The sequence below is a fragment of the Buteo buteo genome, chromosome 3, assembly GCF_964188355.1.
Source record: "Buteo buteo chromosome 3, bButBut1.hap1.1, whole genome shotgun sequence".
Classification (NCBI taxonomy): Eukaryota; Metazoa; Chordata; class Aves; order Accipitriformes; family Accipitridae; genus Buteo; species Buteo buteo.
The window spans coordinates 11,704,922-11,728,570 of record NC_134173.1 but is presented as its reverse complement, the minus strand read 5'-3'; the positions used below and the strand labels follow the sequence as shown (position 1 = coordinate 11,728,570).

General features: G+C 41.6%; 1 protein-coding gene across 6 annotated transcripts in view; it reads left to right on the top strand.

Annotated features, from left to right (window-relative positions):
• Positions 1 to 5,369: 5,369 nt before the first annotated feature.
• Positions 5,370 to 23,649, top strand: part of ZNF236 (zinc finger protein 236) — a 99,146-nt gene continuing 80,866 nt past the window's right edge. For 4 of the 6 annotated variants that reach the window (XM_075022862.1, XM_075022864.1, XM_075022863.1 and 1 more), the window contains exons 1-3: positions 5,370 to 5,529; positions 19,398 to 19,540; positions 21,490 to 21,654. In XM_075022862.1, the coding sequence (XP_074878963.1) occupies positions 5,469 to 5,529; positions 19,398 to 19,540; positions 21,490 to 21,654 (369 nt within the window). In that variant the 5' untranslated portion in view covers positions 5,370 to 5,468. Of the gene's footprint in view, positions 5,530 to 8,382; positions 8,436 to 19,397; positions 19,541 to 21,489; positions 21,655 to 23,649 lie in introns of those variants that run through there. The other 2 variants (XM_075022860.1, XM_075022861.1) reach the window with 2 other exon arrangements.

Below are 23,649 nucleotides of genomic sequence, written 5' to 3'. Positions count from 1 at the left end.
TTTTCTATCATTGGTTTCACTGATGAGTGCAGCAAATTTATGTGCCCTCTTAATAAAAAAGGTTGCAACATAATCTGACAAATAGAGGCAGTCTGTTCAAATCAAGCAAACCCAAACTGAAGTTAGACAGCTGGCATGGGAATTTTAGTCCAAACAGTTCAAGTGTAGCAAAGCCATAAGCAACTGAAAATAGTCTCTTACAACAGTAAGAGTCTGACAAATGTAACAGTAAATAGTACCCTACTTAGTAAGTAGCTTTACTGAGATGGTTCACCAGATTTCATTAGTTTGCCTTAAAATTTAGTAGCACATCAAGTACTACTAGTTGGTAGTAAAACCTAGAATTCAATTTGTTCTGTGGCCTTGTGTTAACCTTTCTCTGTCACTATATTCTTCATCTGTAGATAAAAAGCAAGCATAACTTTTCATGTTGCATATTTTAAGGGCTGACACTATAGCTGCTTTTCTTCCTAGAAATTAGTGATACCGGATAAAATTCATGATAGGAAGACTTAAAGGCCAACCAGCTAGCACTCTCTGTATTATGTTACAGATTCCATCTGGGGAACAGACCCACGCTTCCTTTGCATGGACAGCAGAGCATGAGTAATGGTCTGCTAGGCTCTCAACTGAGAAGGGGCTGGGTTGCAATGCTAGGGCACACCCCAAAACTGAGAAGTTTCCTGTGTAGCATCTCCAGAGTAATGCCAGAGACTTTAGAGAAAGACTGTAACAGGTTTTTTTATTATTTACAAACCACAACAAATTTTAAATATTTTGAAATATCATCATCTCTGCAAATGTAGACAATAGATTCACTAACAAGTAGAGCAACAGTTTTAGCTATGCATGCAGTGCCTTCCTTCCAGGAGTTGCGAAGTGCAGGTGACAAATATTATGTCAATCACATAGACAAAGAAGGGAAATTACACAGAGATTAAACAGCTTCGATAGATTGAAAATGGCTGTAAAGTTACAGACAATATTTTAAGCATATGATTTACCACTGAATTTTCTTATTAATAAAAAGTTATTTTCATATGCACTTCAACACCAATTCCATACACCCTTCATAAATCGTTATTTGTCTCCCAGTACCACAGGCCCCTGGAGGATCTGAAGTAAAATCTGATGTCTTTTCTACTTTTATGCAGAACTAGTTTTGTACAGAATGACAGAGTGATGCAGAAGTGTTAGAAGACTGATAGGCAACAACAAGCACACCACATAAATCTGGAACAGATGATGCACAGATTTTTGCAGTACAGAATTAACCATGACTGTGTGTGCTGCTGCTGAACACTGAAAGAACGCGCAGGGAACAATGATGTTGAAAAGCTAAAATAGAGATTAAAGTTGGCTTTTGCATTAGACTTGAAAAATGAGGTACAATTTTCATTACTATCAGTCCGGACTGAAGTTGCCTGCACAGACAATCCCACTTACATTCCTGCAAAGTGTGCATCAGTTCTTTTTAAAACTGAACCAAAACTCAAGATTCAAAGTTCTTAATCCTAAAGCAGAAGATCAACAAAAAATACAGATAATCCTGATAACAAAGTTAGAACAAAATCAGGAGTAGTAGTTAAAATAATGAGCTTGTGCAAAGTTTTTCTAGATACTGATTCAGTTGGGGTTCTTTGTTTCTGAGTCCCGTCCCTAGGGTCCAACTGAAATCATGTGAACAGCTGTCCCCTTGTCTCATGTACTTGCAAGTTGTAGTTCACTGCTGAAACGACCAGCAATCTTAATTTTCAGCACAGAACTAGCCTATAACCACCAGAGGACACTGCTGTTCTTTGCCTTTTCCCCGCCCGTAGCTGGGCTGTAGTGAGTAGTCAGCTCACAGGGGCCCCCGCAAGAGTCACAGCAGCTTCAGTCCTCCTTTCCGTATTTATCAATACTGCGCTCCTGCAGAGAAAATTAAACACAGTACACTTTTTACTTGAAGATAGAAGAAGAAAAAAATATCTAAATATTGCTTACCCAACCCTAGCCTTCAGGAAGAAATGAAACCTTGCATTCCAAAAACCTGATTTCATTCTTCGATATGATTAAATTTGGTAGCTAAAGGCAAGTTTTTACATGCAATTTAATTAGGTATCTGAAAGGCATTTAACTTAAAACTGATGAAAAAAATAGCTCCATACATTTGCCACAGAACAAGATAAATGAATTAACAAAGTGTTAATTAACATTCAGTGATGTAAAAACTATTAAGTAATGTTTTGCTGCTATAGTTTACAGGTGTCAGTATCCCGCCTGCTTATTTGTCAGGTGAAGACCCTGGTGACTGGAAAAAGGGAAACACTACACCCATTTTTAAAAAGGGTGGAAAGGAGGACCCTGGGAACTACCGACCTGTCAGCCTCACCTCTGTGCCTGGGAAGACCATGGAACAGATCTTCCTAGAAGCTAAGCTGAGGACAGGGAGGTGATTTTGAGACAGCCAGCATGGCTTCACCAAGGGCAAGTCCTGCCTGACCAAACTCGTGGCCTTCTGTGGTGGAGTGACTACATCAGTGGACAAGGGAAGAGCTGTGGACGTTGTCTAGCTGGACTTCTGTAAGGCCTTTGACACGGTGCCCCACAACACCCTTCTCTCTAAATTGGAGAGATATGGATTTGATGGGTGGACTGTTTGGTGGATGAGGAATTGGTTGGATGGTCGCATCCAGAGAGCAGTGGTCAACAGCTCGATGTCCAGACGGAAATCAGTGATGAGTGGTGTCCCTCAGGGGTCCATATTGGGACCAGTACTGTTTAATACCTTCATCAGTGACGTAGACAGTAGGATTGAGTGCACCCTCAGCAAACTTGCAGACACCACCAAGCTGAGTGGTGTGGTTGACATGCCTGAGGGATGGGATGCCATCCAGAGGCACCTGGACAAGCTTGAGAAGTGGGCCCATGTGAACCTCATGAGGTTCAACAAGGCCAAGTGCAAGGTCCTGCACATGGGCCAAGGCAGCCCCCAGTATCAATACAGGCTGGAGGATGAAGGGATTGAGAGGAGCCCTGCCAAGAAGGACTTAGGGGTACTGGTAGATGAAAAGCTGGACATCACCCAGCAATGTATGCTCACAGCCCAGAAAGCCAACCGTATCCTGGGCTGCAGCAAAAGAAGCGTGACCAGCAGGTTGAGGGAGGGGATTCTCCCCCTCTACCCCACTCTCATGAGACCTCACCTGGAGTACTGTGTTCAGCTCTGAGGCCCCAACACAAGAAGGACATGGACCTGTTGGAGTGAGTCCAGAGAAGGGCCACAAAGATGGTCAGAAGGCTGGAGCACCTCTCCTATCAAGACAGGCTGAGGGAGTTGGGGTTGTTCAGCCTGGAGAAGAGAAGGCTCCGGGGAGACCCTATAGCAGCCTGCCAGTACCTAAAGGGGGCCTATAAGAAAGTGGGAGAGGGACTTCTTCCAAGGGCATGTAGTGATAGGACAAGGGGTGATAGCTTTAAACTGAAAGAGGGTAGATTTAGATTGGATGTAAGGAAGAAGTTCTTCCCTGTGAGGGTGATGAGGCACTGGAACAGGTTGCCCAGAGAGGTTGTGGATGCCCCATCCCTGGCAGTGTCCAAGGCCAGGTTGGATGGGGGTTTGAGCAACCTGATCTGGTTGAAGATGTCCCTGCTCATTGCAGGGGGGTTGGACTGGATGACCTTTAAAGGTCCCTTCCAACCCAAACCATTCTATGATTCTAGGATTCTATTTTTTTTGATCAGTGATCTGAAGTACCTGCTTAATACTACCTGCAGAGACTACAGCAAGTGACATTAAAGTAATGAATGTAATAAATGAGGACAGGGTCATCCAGCTTGCTTAACTAAGCCTACATGATATTAAGTGTGTTTTAATACCGGCTACTGAAACACTGTATGATTTGAAATAAAGAACCCAGCCAAGTGCTGGCCATATAGGATGGGGAGAGGAAAAAAGGCATATCCTGGAAAGCAACAAGAACTCGAGCATTTTAACATTTGAGCAACTAAGCAGCACCAACCTGGCTCAGCAGGAGGTGGGTTTTGGATCAATCTTTGGGTAAAGACTGAGTAGCAAAAAAAAGAAAAAGGTCATTTTATCACTGTAGGCAGCAATCTCATAGCAGTTCCCTTTGTACAGATATACACCCTTTATAAAAGCATATTTAAAAATTAAAAGATGCAGAAGGAAAATGTAACTCAGAGAAAGCATTGGAATCTTACATAGATCAAACTAGTGAGATGATGAAAAAAGATTAATCAAGTCGCCCATCAAAAGCAAGTGTTTTGTATTTTTATTTTTAATTTAGCAAGGAAGAGGTGCAATAAAAATCTCATTTTAGAAACTGAAGCCCTATGAATTCAAACCCAACATACAGCCGTGTCTTCAGAGACAATGAAACCCGTGAAGCCCTGGAAAAAGCCATCAATAAAAGCATCTCCATCTTTATCGATACCTTTCCAGAGGGCACACTTCCACTGCACACAGGTGACGGCATTCAGTATTATGGCTTATGACAGCGAAAACCTGCTGTTAAACGATCTTTTATGACCCCCCCTTCTCCAGTTCTCCTCAGGCAGTACGCGATTCAGGCAGCAGAGCTCAGAAAGGTCACAGGCCGGCCGGGATTTAAGCAGCAAACCCCGCCAGCCCTGACAGGGATGAGTGCTGGAGGCGAACGCCTCTCCGAGCCCCGTGTCCGCCCTGCAGACTCTGTTACAGAGCTCTCGGGCTAAAACCAGAATTCGCGGAGGGCGCAGGGAACGATCGCCCCCAGAGAACGGCGCCCGAAGGCCCGACCGCCCGGGACCTGAGGCCGCCCCACCCGTTTCTACGCTCTGAAGGGGAAACTTCAGCCCTCCTGCGGGACCCACAGGCACGCAGACCCGCCGCGCCGGCTCCTACGGCCAGGAGGAGCGGAGGCCCTGACCGCGCCACACACAACCCCGCTCCGCCAGAGCCCGCCGCTTCCCGCCGCTGTCGCCACGCGCATGCGCCGCCATACCCGGATGTACCACCCCCCCCCCAAGGCGCGCAAGCACATCCATCCTCCCCTCACCTCGCCACTTGGCGCATGCGCAACTCACCCTCCCTGCCACCGCCCCTCCGCGACCTCTTTCACACCGCCGGGTACCCCCTTCCCTTCCCCTCCCCGGCGAGGCGCCCTCAGTGCGCCTGCGCCGCCTGGCCTTGCCGTGAGTTCGCCTCTTCCCCGCTCGCTCTTCACCCTCCCGCCTCCCCTTCCCTCCCACGGTGCGCCTGCGCCAGCTCCCCCACCCCGCGGCCTACTCCCACGGCGCCGAGCCCCCATCGGCCCCCGTATAGGGCCGGGTTCGTTTCCCTCTCTCTCGTCCCCGCCCCCCCCCCCCCTTCACCAACCGCCGCGTCCTTCCGCCGTTGCCAAGTGTGTGTGTGTGTGTGCGCGCGCTCGGGGAGTGAGGGAGGGAGGGGGGGGCGGGAGGGGAGGGAGGGGGTGGGGGCAGCCATGCCGAGGGGGCGGCCTCCCAAAGGCAGCAGGGAGAGTAGCAGGGCCGGTACCGAGTCAGGTAAAGAGCGCGGCCGGGCTGAGCGCGATAGGCACCCCGGGGGCGGGGGGGGGGGGGAGGTTGGAAGAAAGCGGGGCGAGGCGAGAAGGCGGCAAAAAAAAAAGGAAAAAAAAAAAAAAAGCCTCCGCCGGGTTCCGCATATAGTCCCCGGATATGGGGGAGGAAGGCCGGGTCTATTGTGTGAGTGTATAGGCGAGAGAGGGCGGAGGGGAGGGAGGGGAGCCTGGCCCGGCCCTGCGGAATGATACCGAGCGGGCAGCTCCCGCCGCCACACACGGCGGCACCGGCGGCGGTGGGAGCGCGGTTGGCCCTGCCGCTCTGCCCGCGGCCTCTCGGGGAGCGGCGGCCGTTGTAATGGCCCCTTCGCCCGCAGAGGGTGCCGGGGGGGACGAAGCGGCCGAGGCGCAGGCCGTTGCCTTGGCTTCTCTGCCCGCGCTGGGGCGGCGGCGAGGCTTTCTCGGAGGGTTTCTCGGCCCAGGCCAGCGGCCTTGCCTTCCTCTTCCTCCCGGTGCTGCCGGGGCAGGTGCCGGCGCCGGGCTGGCCGGAGCGGGTGAGGGCCGGAGGAAGAGCCCGGGCGGGCTTGCGGCGGGCAGGACAGGAAGGCTCCCGACTCCTTCCGCCTCTCGTGCCTTTTTTTTTTCTCGTTTCTTTTTTTTTTCTTCCCCCCTCGCACTGCCTCCCCCTTCCCCTCCCCCGGGCCAAATTAATGAGAGCTTCGAATAAAGGATGATAAACGAGTGAAACTTAAGATTCAACTCTCCCATTTTTCTGATTACGAGAAGGAGGGTTTTTCTTGTTTTGAGGTTTTAAAAAACACCTTTGTAGTCGTTTTCTTTGTGAGTATATGCATCAGAAAGAGCTGGTGGTCCTTCCCAAAGATGTACTAGTGCGTGTCACTATTTTCTAATCTTTGCTTGCATTTTAGCGTCGTTGATGGCTACAGAATACTTCAGGACAGGATTGCTTTGATGGGCTTGGGTTTTTTTGACAGCAGTTTGTAGCTAGCGAGTTTTACGGCTCTTTTGTGTAGTTCGTTTCTGATGACATTACTAGGGATCCATGAGTAGTATCTGAATAAAGCCCGCAAACTGCAAAAATCCTGTGTTTTGGGTAGACCTGAAACCCTCTTCAGTGACTTCTCTTTCAGCACAAGCTTGTGGCCATAGATGATTTTTTTTTTTTTAACCAGATAGAACAGGGAGAGGTTTCATAAAACATTCAAATACCATGGTTCTTTCTGTCATGAAAAGTCAACTCATTAATATTTTCAGTATATATTTAGAATGTCTGGTTTTCTGAATGCTTGCAGATGAGCTCTGGCTCTTCAAGAGGAATGTGTAGGTGAGCCTTCTGTGGAATACATCTTGTAGAATCTGTAGAATTACTGGCAGGAAAAAAAAAAAGGTAATGCTGTACTGTTACATGAGTGTTGGGAAGCTGGGTAAAATGTTTTCTCCAGTATGGAAAGCCAAATGGGCCACGGGAAGTTTTTATTATATTTTGTTGTTGTTGAAGCCGTTGATCTCAGCTCTTGAACACTAAATAATAAGTATATAAAGAAGGACACAAAGAGCTTTGGCTGTTAGCCGTTTTGGAAGCTGTGGTTTTGGGTTTTTTTAAAGTTTATTTTAACTGTCTACTTAATTCTCTAGTAGTTTTTGCAAGGGTACACATGTATCATATGCATGTAAGCTCCTATAACAATGGCACGGTGTATGAATGAGAAAAAGATCAAGACTGAGACAAGCTGTCCAGAAAAAGTGCCTAGTAGCTGTATCCCTTTTGCCTGTGGTTGGATCTTGATCTTAGACCCTTACTATGCTAAGAGGTATGGCTGACAGGACTTACTGTGGGTTCAATCATATTTTGTATTTTTCTTATATTTAATTTTTTAAATATTTATTAATGAAATTGTTTCATAGGGGTAGTTTGATTGCAGACAGTGATTTAGAATTACAGGGTCTAGGGCTACCGCAGGGATTCAGAGGCTTCTACGGTCTGCAATTGCAAGGCCTCTGCCCTGTATAGGCAAATTTTGCAGATTCTGGAGTTTTTGGTCCTTGAGATTTCAGCAGTTTGGGAAAATGGCAAAGTCAGTGTTGGCAAGCATCACATTTTTTTCTACACTTACGTGTGGCTGAAAGAAGGTCATGAGTGAAGAAGCTAGCTGAGCAGGACAGCTTGATCTGGGAAATTTATGTTCTCAGAACATTTGGCTGTTTGTGCCATTCAGATACAGGCTGACAGACTTCGAAAACTGGCTGTGAATTCCATAGGCTTTGCTTTTAGCAGCAGGAATTTTATTTAGAAAATAGCTGTTACAAAAATAAATTTCTTATCTTTTGCTTAGGAAACTGTACGTTTTTAGGTGTTGTTCCTTTTTAGTGTGTGCCCTCAGAATTCCTACAACCCTGGTATGCTAATGTCTTTCATGGAAGAGAAGTGTTGCTCTCTGTAGTTGTACAGTCTGTATGTTTATGATAATACAGCTTTGTTCTAGGAAAATAAAGTATTTTAGAGAAAAAACTGAACTCTAGGCAGCAACAGTCAAAGCAGTATCTTGACCTCAATGGCTGCTATTCTAAGAGAACTTCTTTTGTATTGGTAGTGTTTTCCCCAAACTGTCTTGTAATTCTCTCTCTCTCTCTCTTTTTTTTTTAAAACTTAATTGAACTGTTCAAGTTGACCTGTCTGATGGGCACAAACTGAAACACAGGATGTTTGGTCTGAGCATAAGGAAACACTTTTACACGGTGAGGGCGACCAAGCACTGGCATTGGTTACACAAGGAACTTGTGGAGTCTCCTTCCATGAAGATATTAAAAAAACGCCTATACGCAATCCTGGGCAACTGGCTGTAGGTGGCACTGCTTGAGCAGAGGGGTTGGAAAAGATGACATCCAGAGGTCCCTTCCAACCTTAACCATTCTGTGATTCTCCTTTGAGGTGGATGCAGTATAGGGTATGATTCTCCAGAAGCTTAAAAGAGCTAATCTTCTGCAATTTGGGGTTTTGCTGCTCCTTGATTCTTGCTCTGGCTGCTTAGCAGCGGCTGTATAGCAAACCCTTCTACAGAGGTGCTGCAAGTCCTTGGCTCTTGCCTTTCTGGAAATTTCAGGATGAGACCTTGTATGTATATTAAGCAAGAAGAATGCATTAGAAAAAATGCTACTCTGTGCAGATGCTTTTAAAGGAAGAAAAGGACAAGCAGCTCTTAACACATAATTGGTGTTAACACACTAATAGTACCTTTACACAGGTTCTTGTGACATAGCCTCTAACCTAAGAAGGAAGTTAAAGAATTATTCATGTGTGTGGCCTGAGAGTTTCCAGTGTGGCTGCTGTGATTATAAGTAACCTGCATTACAGCGTTTGAGCTGTCAGAGTTTTAGGCCATGTGAATTTTCTGTAGTCTGTTGGGCGTCATTGCCAACATTCATTTGACAACCACTGGCGGAGGGGCAGTTCTGTTTTCTCTGTTCCCTTAGGAATCTCTGTAAGACACTAGAAAGCAATTCCCACTGCTATTGTGCAGCTAAGGTAGCACAAAGAAAACATGCAGGGCAACATTTATTGTGTTCTATTTATTTTGGTATATGTTTTCTTATGCCCCTTTCTGAATATACTTATTTCTCTGATTTAAGCTTGTATATCTTAGCGATACTTTCTTAGTTAATACTACCTCAAACTGTTAGATGTACTTTTAGTTTTACTAGCTGACGTTGCATAAGATATTCTTTGTATGCTTTCTTTAAGATATTGGTGTAGTAGAAGATGCTAATTTTAAATACTTTTGGAGCTTGGGAGAAGTGCCTAAAAATTGAAAAGAAAAAGCCTTGAAACACACAAGTGTTTTGGAAGATGCGATATGATTTTGCTTTGAGAAGAGCTTTTAAAAATATGGTAGGCCTCACAGTGTAAGGATGTTATTTTGAAAAATCTTACTAAACTCTTTGTTTTAATTAGAATTTAGCAATGAAGAGTTGCTATTAAGCTGGAATTGAAATAAATACCAGGCTTTCACTGTTCAGTTAGCTAATGAAAAGACAATGTTTGAAGACATATTTGTTACAAATCCAGAGTAATATTTTGGGTGCTTATGGCAATGTTATTAGCTACTATAGTGGACCTGGGTTTTCTATAGGTCCTGTGAAAACTGGAGACTTTTGTCACTGGTTCTTTCTCTTAATTTGTGAGAATTTCCATTTTGTCCCAGTAAATGTGTAGCTGTTGCCATGAGTTGGTAGTCACTGCTTCGCTATTTCTGTCATTATTTCAGGTGTATGAGAAGGATTTTGAGGACTCTGTTGCTGTTCTTGGAGCCTCAGTTGTCTTTTCTTCCCCTATATTTTCCTTCCCTGTAGTGAAGGTCCTCTCTATTTGTACCAGTGCTGTTTGTCACTGTTTGAATAGCAGTAACATGAATGGCTAGTTTTGACTTCACAACTGTCTGATCATTCTCAAATAGCAGAAGAGGAATTCTTGAAACAGCAAAGTGAAATATTTGCAGGGTGTACTGAAGCAGTTTTTAAGCCTCGAGTCTATGTCCTATATTTAAACCCAAAGGCTACTTCTACACGTTTAAGCTGAATTTCTTTGTGAGTGCAGTTAAAACTGAGTATGTTGTGCCTTCAGAGGGCCTGAATTTTAACAGACTTCACATATGAAGAGTGGTAAATATTAAACACACAAAGATAAGAAACACAAAGAAGGAGATGTAGCTTTAAGTCTGCCTCTGCAGAGCTGGCTGTATTTTGTTTGCTGCCTGTCAGTCCTCTAGCATCAGTTAGGGTGTGGGTATATTGAATTAGGAGAAAGTCAGTTCTGAGGCTTTACATTCCAATTTTGTATTACTGAAGAAAAATGCAACTTGAACTTCCCAGTTAGGTCTTCCCTGAATTTATACTATGTAGAATATTTTAGAAGTGCACTAGGATTTTATATGGTGACCTCTGACTGACAGGAGAAGAATAAGGGAGTGATGTTGGGCAGGCAAGAATGAAGAGGTGGTGGTACTGCTTCTGTGATGTGGGCCAAATGTTTTAAATGTGATAGGTAAAGGTATTTGCTTTGTCAAATGTGCAGGAGGGACAACTGGCCAAACTTTTGCCTTAGAAAAGATAATCTGTAGGCTTTAATAGTGATACTTTTGTTTGGTCATCTCACTGTTCTGCAGTAACAAAATCTAGGTTTGTGTATGAGGGGTGTGTTGGGTCTTAACGAGAAGAAGAGAGACTTAGATTACACTGGTGTACTTTAATTCCACATTAGTTCCTCACTATACTTGATATATGTCTATGCCTTTTCCCCAGTGATCTATGCAGTTAAATAACTTGTGTTTAAGTTCTGGCTGTGGGATAACCTCAGCCCTTGTTCTGTCCCTTCTCCATAGCTTTCTGCCAATTGCAGGTCCTTGTTATTTTATTCCCTATTGCAGTTGCGCTCATACCTTCATACCTCATTCTTTCCTATGCATTAAGTGCTTCCAGATGTAATTAAATGTCTGTTTGACACCTCTCATGTCTTTTTCTTTTGAGTTTTTCTGCTGTAGTTGGATTGTGTTCACTCTCAGGGAGAGGGAAGATCATCTAGCAAATCATTTAATTCTGAAATTTCTGTTAACAGTGTAGTGGCTGGGCACAGGTAACGGTCAAGGTATCAAGCATGAGACATCCCAATCGTGTAAAAACAAACAGCTGAAAAATGCTAGCTTGGTATATTCATATGCAGGTGTCAAAAAAAGTGTAACTCCTGTTTTGGAATGTTTAGCAGTAAATATAGCAATATTTACCTGAATGCCAGATGAAGCTGTCAGAGTTGGTTAAGGAAATGCCAATTTTCAGTGATCTGTGTAGATTAGGATGATGTGGATGGTATCTCTATGTGGTGGGTTGACCCTGGCCAGCAATTAAGCACCCTCCAGCCACTCGCTCACTTCCTCCTGCAGTAGGGTGGTAGAGAGAATTGGAATAGCGAAAGCAAGAAAAAGTGTGCGGGTTGGGATGAAGACAGTTTAATAAATGAAGGGGAAAAGTAAAAATAACAAACAAACAAACACCAACCACAAAAAAACCCAAACAATGAACCAACAAAAAACCCAAACCAAATGGTGCAAAGGAAAACATTCCCCACCTCTCACAAGTAGACTGATGCTCAGTCAGTCTCTGAGCAAAGACTACCTTGGAAGGACTACCCCTGAGTTTGTATGGCTGAGCATGATGTTGTACTGCATGGAACATCCCTTGGGTTAATTTGTGTCAGCTGTCCCCTCCAACCTCTCTGCCACCCTCATCCTGCTCATTGCAGGGGCAGAGTGAGAAACAGAGAAGGCCTTCACACTGTACAAGCACTGTTCAGCAATAGTTGAAGCATTGCTGTGTTGTCAGCATTGTTTTAGTCACAAATTAAAATACAGCACCATACGGGCTGCTATGAAGAAAGTTAACTCCATTCCAGCCAGACCCAGTACAATCTATTTAACATCTAACCAGGCCTGTCAGGCTTCTCTGCTGCCTGCAGCGCATCAGTGTGGCTGTGCAACTTCTGGAGTCATCTGTGGTCTCAAAAAGAGTGCAGCTGCTTTGTGTTGGCAAATGCCGAGCAATTGGCACCTGGACATCCATCCCAGCAGTGTGCTCCTGGAAGCTAAGTGTCTGGACTGGTACTACTTTAAATACCAGATTGAGTATTGACCAAAATGTAATAAAACTGCCTGGTCTTATATGAGCAAATCTTGATTGATTTCTGGATTTTGGTCCAATACGTGGACCGAGAGTGGAGTCTTTCCCCTGCTCCTCCCTTCAGAAGTCATGAGGAATGGCTGTTTGCTGTTTTTGTTTAAGAATGCTGACCAAGGTTTAAACTAACCTGATTCTTTTATGATTGCAGAACTAAGCAAAATGTTTTAATGATTCATTATCTTTTGTGCTCTATGACTTCAAGTGTAGTATGAGGAAACATTAACATTGCCACCCCTGTTTTGTTCTCTTGTTCTCCCACTTTCTTTCCGCTCATAAGTGAGTAAATAGGTTTTGATAGGGTCAGACCCTTTTGTTCCTAGACTTGCCAGCTGCCATTTAACTTCAGTGACAAGTTTTCATCCATGAATTCCGCAAGCTTGAGTGTTGCATTCGCTGTGTCCTCTCAGTCGGATGTGAGTAGGCTATTAGAGATCTAATAAGGCTGTGCTGCATTTACAGCTGAATGAGTCCATCTGCGCCTTGCAGAGAGGACTGCAGGCTGTCATGAGGCACGGTGCTGCTTACATAAGGAAGGAATGGTTGGGAGTGCTCTAATTCTGTCTTCCTCCTTCCACATTGAGTTGTCATCAGTGGCTTATAGCAGAGAGCACCTGCTTGCTGACTCAACTCCCGAGGTCAAGTTTTCATGGAGACTGTATCACAGAAATCTGTAGCTGAGTTGACCCGAAGCTTCATTGCTGCTGCTTCTCTGTGAGGGACAATTAATTTGAAAAGAACTTAAAGGCTGTAATGTTAAAGGTTGTAACATTAAGAGTATTTAAAAGTCCATCTTTATTATCATTGATAGGTACTTTGTAAATCTGATTCTGGTATTTTTGGACACTTTGGACAAACTGTAAGCATACAGACAAAATGTATGTTTGACAGTGCATAATGAGCTAAGTCCTCCCTGTTTAATTGTATTGATGCTTGACTGTCTCTCTCAAGTTGTGATGGAATAGGGCTGATTTATGTTGCAACTAGACAAACATGCCAATTGGAGGGAAGGAAAAAAAAAAAGACAGTAGCTTTTGCACTGTTTCCATGCAGCTAATATTAATAAACGGCAGTGTTCTAAACTTTGCAGCTGTTCAGCAAGGTTTATCAATTGTTGTAGTGTGCAGACCTGAAAGGATCACTTATTTTTCAGGGGATTAGTTACTCTGATACTCATTTTCTATTTTCTCTGTGTGTGTGTTTGTTTATGGATGTCAGTAAGTAGCTTCTCTCTAGTAAGAGCATGCCAGCTTTTCATGTGATTTTGCTGATGTTATATGCTTAATCAGTTAATGTCATCTCTAACTAAAAACTCAAAACTTTTAATTCTGTGTTGTTGACTTGAATGGCATTCTGTTAGTTCATTAACAGACAGCAGACTTGTGTTTTCGTCTGGACAGTGTATATCTGACAATAAATAGATTGCTTAATCTGTGTACTTTATATTTTTCTGAGAGCATAGGCACCATATTAGGAATTTATGATAGGGTTGCTAATCTGATAAATGGTGAATTATGACCATCAAACACTATGCCACTTATGTCAGTATTTTTATTTTGTTTCCCTTTGGTACACAAGGGAAGTTTAGAGTTGCTTTTTTTTTTTTTAATTAACAAATTTCTCAGTGCATTTAAAAGTACAGGTTCCATACCCCACTGCCAACTTCTTGAATTGGCATCATCTGTGTGGTTTTGGTATTCAAAAATATTGGCCTTTAAGATAGATTCAGTATTTTGCAGCGTTTGATTTGTTTCATGATCCAGGCCAATGCGTCTGAAAGCATTTTTTTTCTCTGATATAAGGAAAGGTGATTGCACAACTGGGTTTTATTGCTGATTTCCCTGAAATATGATAGGCTATTACTTTGAATTGCTATGATAAAGAGGTATCAGTGTAAATAGTGTCTTCATCTGGTTATTAATTATTGCAACAAAAAACTCTCAAACTTTTATTTCATTTTTATATTGAAATGAAGACAGACCCAAGTCATACTTTATGAGTCTGTGACACCTGCCTGAAAAGTCAAAATGTAGCTCACTTGCTTGTTACTTTTTTTAATTTGCAATGTCTTTCCTGTTTTTCTGTCTTCCCCATTTTAAACACAACCTAACAGTTTTGTCCTTGCAGTTATCCAATTGCATGATTTCAGTAGGGTTATTATTCTGAATATGCTCCTTGTTGCTGGAAGAATAAAATAAAAAGTCACTTCCTGTATCTTTAAGAAAAGGGAGCCGTGCAACTCTCAGAAATACCCAGTATTTGTCTGGTAATAGAGGACCAAACTATTTTAGTGAGAACACAAGTAAAAGAAGATGATTATAGTCTCATCTTTCCCTTAAGCTACTTCAGACATAGTGTTAATGAATAAATGAATTTGTGTTTTAATTTTAGTCTGCACTAGATCCTGCCCTTTGAGTGGAAGTGAAACAATTGAACTTTCAGAGTTCTTTTAAATCCAAACTGGACTGTTTTTCTATTCTTACCGGCTGTAACTACTTAGAGCAGTCTTCAGCCTGATCGTCCAATAGTTGAGCCTTTGAAGATTTCTGGAATCTAACCTAAATTGATATGCTCTGCTTTATCCTTAAGGTTTTCTGTGAGAGTGCTCTGCCAAGTCAAGCTGGACCTTACAGTCCAGTTGCTGATTCTGGAGTCCAGTCCTGACTCCCAAACTTTTTTTTTTTTTGCTCTTTAGCAGTATGAAAGATAGGACCAAAAAAGCATAAGGTTTGGCTTTGGAAAGAGTTACAAAGATTTTCTTTGAAAGAGTAATGCTAGAGATGTTAACAGATGTAAGCAATGAATTTTCTAAATGTGTGCCTTCCACTACTTCTTCCTTGGGGTCTGAGGGTCTTTAGGAAGGTGGAAAGGCTTGCAGGCACCTTGGGTTTATGATCACCCATGAACTAGTCTTGAGAAACTCATGTTTTGACACGGGGTGTGATATGCTCAACTCCTCATTTCCCAAAGTGTAGGCTGATTTTTCTTTCCTATGAAATATTTTAAGGTTATGTTTCTGTTACCCCTTTCTGTTTATTTTAGTGGTGATCATTTCCTTCTTTTTGAAGAAAAGCTGAAATATCTTCATGCTGTATATCTCTGCATCAGGTGCTATGACTTCATACACTTATAGTCATCAAATTTTATTGAAACGTCACAAGGATATTTGATTTTTCATTAACATACAGTTAATTTAAACTCCTTTTTGAATTCCAGAAGAAAATTCATAGCTTGTAGATTAGTCATTATTGTGGTTGATACAGATATGATACACATCTTAATAAAAATGATATATAGAAATGTTATTGGCCTAAAAAGTAAGCAATTTGGTAATACTATTCAGACGCTAGTGAGCATGTTGCTTTTTCTGTGTTTCAAATTGTAGAGAAGTTAGCACCTTTGATTTTTTCAAAGTTACACTTTGGGTACTTCAGTTGCTTAGGTGTTGTTTTTCTATGTTGTCCAGTGTCTTTGATCTCCAGAGTGAGTGTTTAAAGATGACAGTCTCTTTGGTTCATGGAGAAGGTTTAAAGCCCTTTCTGAAATCATGGATTGGACCATTTTTCTGTTGTCAGTTTAAAGTGAGAGGTCAGGCCTTCATGGGGTTGAACAATCACTCCCTTTTCTAGGGGAAAAGACTCTCAGAATCATAGAATGGTTTGGGTGGAAGGGACCTTAAAGATCATCTAGTTCCAACCCCCCTGCCATGGGCAGGGACACCTTCTGCTTAGACCAGGTTGCTCAAAGCCCCATCCAACCTGGCCTTGAACACTTCTAAGGATGGGGCATCCACAACCTCTGTGGGCAACCTATTCCAGTGCCTCACCACCCTCCCAGGGAAGGATTTCTTCCTTACATCTAATCTAAATGGTCCTCTACCAAGCAGATCCCTGAAGAGCCCAAAGTGTGCTCTCCTGAAGCCCAGGGTAGCGAGCTTGCTGTGCGCCCTCCTCCCTGCCCTAAGGATCTTGAACTCCGCCGTTTCATGGTCACTGCAGCCAAGGCTGCCCTTGAGCTTCACATTCCCCACCAAGCCCCTCCTTGTTGGTGAGAACACGGTCCAGCATAGCACCTCTCCTCGTTGGCTCCTCCATCACTTGGAGAAGGAAGTTATCCTCAACACATTCCAGGAACCTCCTGGGTTGCTTATGCCCTGCCGTGTTGTCCCTCCAACAGATATTGGGGTGGTTGAAGTCCCCCATGAGGACCAGGGCTTGTGAATGTGAGGCTGCTCCTATCTGTCTATAGAGGGCTTCATCCACTTGGTCTTCCTGGTGGAGTGGCCTGTAGCAGACCCCCACTATAATGTCACCTATCCCTGCCCTCCCTTTGGTCCTGACCCATGAGCTCTCAGTCAGATCCTCATCCATCCCCAGGCGGAGGTCCATGCATTCCAGCTGGTCATTGACATAGAGAGTGACACCCCCTCCTCGTCTCCTCTGCCTGTCCTTCCTAAAGAGCCTGTATCCTTCCATTCCAACACCCCAGTCATAGCAGCCATCCCACTACATCTCCATGATGCCAATAAGATCATAGCCCTGCAGGCGTGCACGTCGCTAACTCCTGTTGTTTATTCCCCATGCTATGTGTGTTTGCATAGGGGCATTTAAGTTGGGCCCCAGTGAAGATGACTTAATGGCTGGAGTGGCTGGGATTCCTTTGTGCTGCTCTTCAGGTGCTCTCCTGCTGACCTGTGATGCCTCTCGAGGCTCTGGGTATCTCTTGCTGGCACTGGCATCAAACTGGTAGCGGGAGAGGGATGGATTGAGGTTCCCTCCTGCAGCAACTTTAGATTAAAGCCCTCTTCACCAGCTTGGCAAGCCTATGACGAAAGATGCTCTTCCCCTTCTCTGACAGATGGACCCCGTCAGCCCCCAGCGGACCAGGTTTTTCAAAGCAAGTCCCATGGTCTAAGCAGCCGAACTCCTGGCTGTAGCACTGGTCCTGTAACTATTTGTTGATTCGCCAGATTGGACTGGCCTTTTCAAACCTTTTCCTTTGACCAGAAGGACTGATGAAAAAACTACCACCACTCCCAGGGCTCTGTAATCCTTCTTGATACTCCTCAGACAGCTCCTGGCTGTATTACTGGTGCCCACGTGAAACAAGAACAGTGGATGATAGTCGGTGGACCGTATGAAGCTTGGTAATATCTCAGTGACATCCCTGATACGAGCCCCTGGTATGCAATACACTTCTCTAGAAAATGTGTCAGTTGGCAAATGGGTGCCTCCGTACCTCTCAGAAGAGAATCGCCTACTAGGAAAGCTTCTTGCATTACATTTTCATATAGTCCAAGTACTGGAGTAGATTTTTATTTCACCTCTCTTTTTCTTATCCTGTCAGTATTTACAGAAACTGATTTTGTGCCCTTTATTATACTCAGGTATGTTTATCACAAGGACACTTAAAGGACAGTGTCTTGTAATTAAAGCTGTGCTTTTCAGCTTTTGAAATCTGAGCCTTTCAGAGATGTTGTTGATAGTGCCTGCATATACTATGAATTTACAGCTGAGAGTCCTTTAAAGGATGCAGTAGGTTTAAGTTTATATATGTGAAAGATTTGTGATACTTAAGCAAAGTGTTTCTGTCTGACAGAAAGATGTATAACTAAACTTTGCAAAGCAAAAGTTAATTGGGCAATTTAGTCCAGAAATGGGAAGTGCAAGTCCCCAGGAAGTTGGTTTTAGTTGTGATTTCTCACCCAAAATATCTTATGCTGAAATGTTTCCTAGAGCTTTCTCAACATCAAGCTTTTGAAGTTTGTTTATGAGAATTTTAGCAGGAAAAAATGATGGTTAGGGCATAAGGTACTGATTTTTATTTCTTTTTTTCTTTCCTTGTAAATGGTGCGTTGAATGAGACAGGGCATTGAGGTAGGTGCAGTACTGAGCAGAAATACTGTATGAATCATAATCTTCAGTTTCCTCTGAGGAAATGTAAACAGGATGCTGTGAACTTCTAGTTTTGTTGCCTATGCCTAATTCTTACATGGTGAGAAGTACTGACTTTTAGTAAAGGAAAACATCAGGCCTTGCGTGTGTAGATAATAAAATCAGCATTCCCTTTTTTTTGCATCCTGTTGCATTTTGTTGTTGATGCACTTCATTGAATTGTGGCAGTGTTTGAAACTGAATTCTATGGTTTTTTTCACTTTAGTGTCCTTAATCTGCAGTATGAGTCAGATTTTAATTTTATTAATACTGCTTTGAATGTTCTTATGTATTTTAACTGCTCCTGCCAATTGCTTTTCTTAAAAGTTTTTCTTAAATAAAGATAAGTTCCTTAGTAATACAGTATCTTCTCAAGTTTAAAATGTGTTTAACTTACTTGGATTAATATTTTCCTTATATCTTAAATATTTATAGGACTGACTTAAGCCATTTGAGCCAGAGGATATAGAATCTTGCAACTTGTATATCAAAAGTTGTGTGACTGTAGGAGTTCAAAACAAGAAAGCTATATGGGCTTAGACTGGGTCTATAAAAAAAAAAATATTCTCCATTGAATTCATGTGTACACAGTTTGACTTGCAGTTTATTGTCTCTCTCTCTCAGCTTTTTGAAACATTGGTATTGGTTTTACAACTGTAAAGGTAACTAATAAAGGTTTTACATTGCCAGAAGTAGAAGAAAGAAAAGGTGCCTAATTTTTTCTTAAAGGAAAAGAAAAAAAGAGAGAAAGCAGCAGGGGAGGGCAGAAAACCTGTGTAGTCAGAACTGCTGACTATGTTGTATTAAAAAGTTTTTTTTAGAAACACATGATGTAATATTATTAAAAGCAACCTCTGCCAGTATCTCACTCATACCTGGTGTTTTTGGCAGCATTTTATTTTGTTGCAAACTTGATGGGTATTTATGAAGCACAGAAAGACTTTATTTCAAATTACTAGGAAAAGGTGATTATTTATCTCCTTAGTGACTGGCGGTTAGAGGGATGGATGTATTCTGTTGATCCTGTGTTAATGGAAGCAGTAATCATCTTTGAGATCCCGTGAAGTTAGAATCTTGTATAAGTCAAAATCTTACACAAGTTTGAATAGTTTGTGCTTCAAAGAATTCTGTTTTTTACAATAAATTATAAGTAAATGAAATGTGACTTCATACAAATGTTTTGTTGCTTGTTTTGTAGATGATGTTCTGACACCGAATATAGAGAACAATAATTTTCCCTACCAAGTACCTACCTTCCATAAGTGTGAAATCTGTTTGCTGTCTTTTCCAAAGGAGACCCAGTTCCAGCGCCATATGAGGGATCATGAGCAAAATGACAAGGTATGAATTTTAGTAGATATAAACTTAGAAAATACCAGTGTATATTGATATTTTCATACACTGACAAGTAAAGCTAACACAAGACATCACTTTCAATTTTTTTTTTAATCACATCATTAATAATTACTACTTGGGGACCTCGGAGTTTTATGAAGTTTCTCTTCCATGTTTCCTCATTCTTCCTTTGAGACAGGACCTTAATTTGTTGTCATCTAGTTAGATTGTTGTTTCCAGTTCAGTAATTTTTAATTTTAGCCATTTTCTTTGATTTATAAAATATTCAGGGTAGGTGAGAAAATCTATGGGTTTCTTTTAATCGAATTTGCAAACTGATTCTACACATTAGCAATAAAAAGAAAATAATGCTCGTATTGATTAACTGGACCCCACTAGTCTCTTAGAGATGTTCTCAATAATGTCAAACAACCTAATCTAGTATGTATGTATTAGTAAATTAATGTCATCACTTCAGCTGCTTACAAATCAAATTTGGGAAAGAATGAGAAAAATACAGATATGTGATTAAGACTGGAATGCCTTTTTAAATGAAGCATTTGCCACAGGTTTCATATGTAATCTGAAGCATTTAATTTCTGTTCCTTGCTTTCTATTTCACAAAGCTAAAACTACTTTACATGTGATGGAAAAATAGTTTTATTACTGTTTGAAGTAGCTGTAGATACAGATTAATTTTTACAAAATGTAGGACTTTGAGATGATAATTCATGTATACAAAGAACTACTTACACAAGTTTCAATGTTGTAAAGTTGATACATAAAAAATGGAAGATGCTATTGTTAAAACCATGCTATTGCACACTTCTGTAAGAGCCTTTATATCTAAAAGTGAAGGTGCTCTTAAAAGAATTTTCATGGTTTAACCCCAGCCAGCAACTAAGCACCATGCAGCTGCTCACTCACTCCCCCACACCCAGTGGGATGGGGAAGAGAATTGGAAGGAAAAAGGTGAAACTCGTGGGTTGAGATAAGAACAGGTTAATAGAACAGAAAGGAAGAAAATGATAATGATGATAATAATAACAACAACAATAATAATAATAGTATTAACAGAATTTGAATATACAAAACAAGTGATGCACAATGCAGTTGCTCACCACTCACTGGCTGATGCCTAGTTAGTTCCTGAGCAGCGATCCCTCCCAGGCCATCCACCCCGCCCCCCCCCCCCCCCCCCCCCCCCCCGTTTATATACTGGGCATGACGTCACATGGTATGGAATATATCCCTTTGGCCAGTCTGGGTCAGCTGTCCTGGCTGTGTCCCCTCCCATCTTCTTGTGCCCCTCCAGCTTTCTCGCTGGCTGAGCATGAGAAGCTGAAAAATCCTTGACTTAGTATAAACACTGCTTAGCAACAACCAAAAACGTCAGTGTGTTATCAACATTCTTCTGATACTGAATCCAAGACATAACACTATACCAGCTACTAGCAAGAAAATTAACTCTGTCCCAGCTGAAACCAGGACAAGAATGAAAACTGATTGTGCAGATACCAACTGAAGAGCAGTCAATCCTAGCATAAACTAAGCTTTTTGCTTTGCTGGTTCAATTATTAATTTTGCTTAAGGAGAGTTCACAATCTAAGTTAAAGTAGGAAAATTTATTTCTGTCTCTTGCTCATTCTCCTCTCCTGCTAACTTCACTCTCCTCGGACAGTCTCAGTTTTGAGCCTCTGCTTTCTTTAGTTCCTCTGCCTTTTTTCCCCGTATGCTCTTGAAATGCTGTATTTGCATTTTCAGTAGTGAGATACAAAGAATAGAGAATAATTAAGACTGGTATTATTAAGGATCATTATCATATGTAGATACTTGAATTGCTCTTTTTTTAATTTTAAACATTTTGATTTGTAAGGTTGTATGTGTCACCTAGGGTATATGTAACTTATGCGAGGATTGAATTCTGTCTTTATTTTTGTGGTTTTAACAAACAGCCTCACCGATGTGACCAGTGTCCGATGTCATTTAATGTTGAATTCAACTTGACACTTCATAAATGTACTCACAATGGTGAAGATCCTACATGTCCCGTGTGCAACAAGAAATTCTCCAGAGTAGCCAGTCTGAAAGCTCATATAATGCTACATGAGAAAGAAGAGGTAATTCATTAAACCTCATAATTTAAATTTTGAAAAGACATGTCATAATAGTTGTACTTAATCCCTTACCTATATGATTTAGATTGGAGAATTGAATAGATGTTCTCATTCCGAAGAAATATAAAACTTTTAGTGGGGAGTCTGTTTTAATAATAGTATCAGAAATTAATATACTGGATATAAGCAATTGTTCCCATCCTCTTTACTAACAAAGAGAATCTGTGTGTGTTTGATAGATATGATATATGAACATTAACTGATTAGTTATTTACAAATACTTTTATTGTGAAGCAATTCCTGTGACTTCATGTACTTTGATAAGCCCAGATGTAATAGTCTGGGTGATCACTTTTGATGGCAGATGTCATGGTGAGGCACTCTCACCATCTATTTCTTGCACCATGAAGCTGTTCCCTTATCTAGAACTCCCACCCCTTTTATTGAGTGGTTTTTTCGCTTGCGAGGACTTCTTATTCCTTTCCCTCTCACAATTTCATTTTCCATTTTTGTAAGGCATTGGTTAAATTCTTGTCAAGGAATTAATGCATAATAGTATTTTACACATTTTCTAGTCATTACTGCATTACTGCAGTTGCTGGAGTTGATTGTACTGCCTGGAATACCAAGTTTTCAATCATGTAATTACCTCTTCCTCCTGTGAAGGCTTTTTTAAAATTGTACTTTGTGTTGGAGAATTGGAGCTGAGTCAAGAATGCACTTTTATTGCCAGACTTCTAATCATAAACATAACAATTGTATGTTTCTCCATACCAATTGCAGACAGCTAATAGCAGTTTTGACCAGTAGGTTTGGGATGATAGGCCTATTTGCATTTTTCCCTAAACCAGACAGGGAATGCCATCTGTGGAGAATGTATTCCTTCTTCAATCTTGTTATCAGTTCATGTTTCATCATGTACACAACCGAGGTAAAATGAGAGGACTTGCGTACAATTTCGTTGCTTGTTAATGTATCTATAATGATATATAGCTTAATGGGTGTTTATTGAGGAAACTTGATTTATGAATTGCTAAAAACATCAGAATAAGGAAACTCAGCATTGAGAAGGATGCCTAAGAGTGATTTTTAGTATTCATTTCTGTCACTAAGTGATTTTTCATCTGCTTCAGCAGCTCTGCTTTTGATACTTGCTGCAGATGTCAGAAGAATAGGTTGTGTGATGCCTTCCAATTTAAAATTCAGTCTGCAGCTTGAAAATTAAATTTATAAAAATATGAATACCTTTCAATTGCTAATGAATGTATTTTTATAATGCCCTATAATTCTGTGGTAAAACAGAGATGAACGTAAAAATTAATTCACGGAGAATTGTAAGAATGACTTTTCCATTAGTTATTCACAGGGCCTGTAGGAGAGCTGGAATTGGAACTTGAAGCAGAGGGTCTTGACGATGGTACTAGTTGTCATTCAGGAGTTTTTCATAATGTGCAGAATAAGAAGTTAAGTTATCAGTGGAGTATATTCTCCCTTCTGTTTGCTTTTCTTACTTCTGTTGTTAGAAGGATTGAAAATTTGAAAACAAGAGCAAAGGTACATACTCACTTAGGGAACATATGTAGCAGTTGAGGAGATTGCTGTACAAAGCTGAGGTTTGGATAACTTTAGCCTTGTTTTGTGCTGCATCAGCCAACTTTATCTACAAATGGAGTGCAGAAGGGCAATAACAAGAAACTACTGTGATTAGCTTTTTGAGCTCTCCAGTTAGGTTGGGAGACTGTGTCTGTCTGTGTTGAAATGCAGATTTTTGTGATTGCTCCTGTGAGAGGTTTCCAGAAGGAATTTTCTGGGCTATTGAAATTGAGCTTGCAAGAGACTAACTTTTCTCCTCACATTCTTTGGTGATTTCTGTGTGATAAACTGGTGTAATGGAAAAAAAATCATGTTTGAAATTCCTCACTTTCAGGTAGCTTTCTTTTAAGAAGTCATAAAGAACATACCTTGTGTAAATATGCCCAACCTTGTAGAGGATTCTTG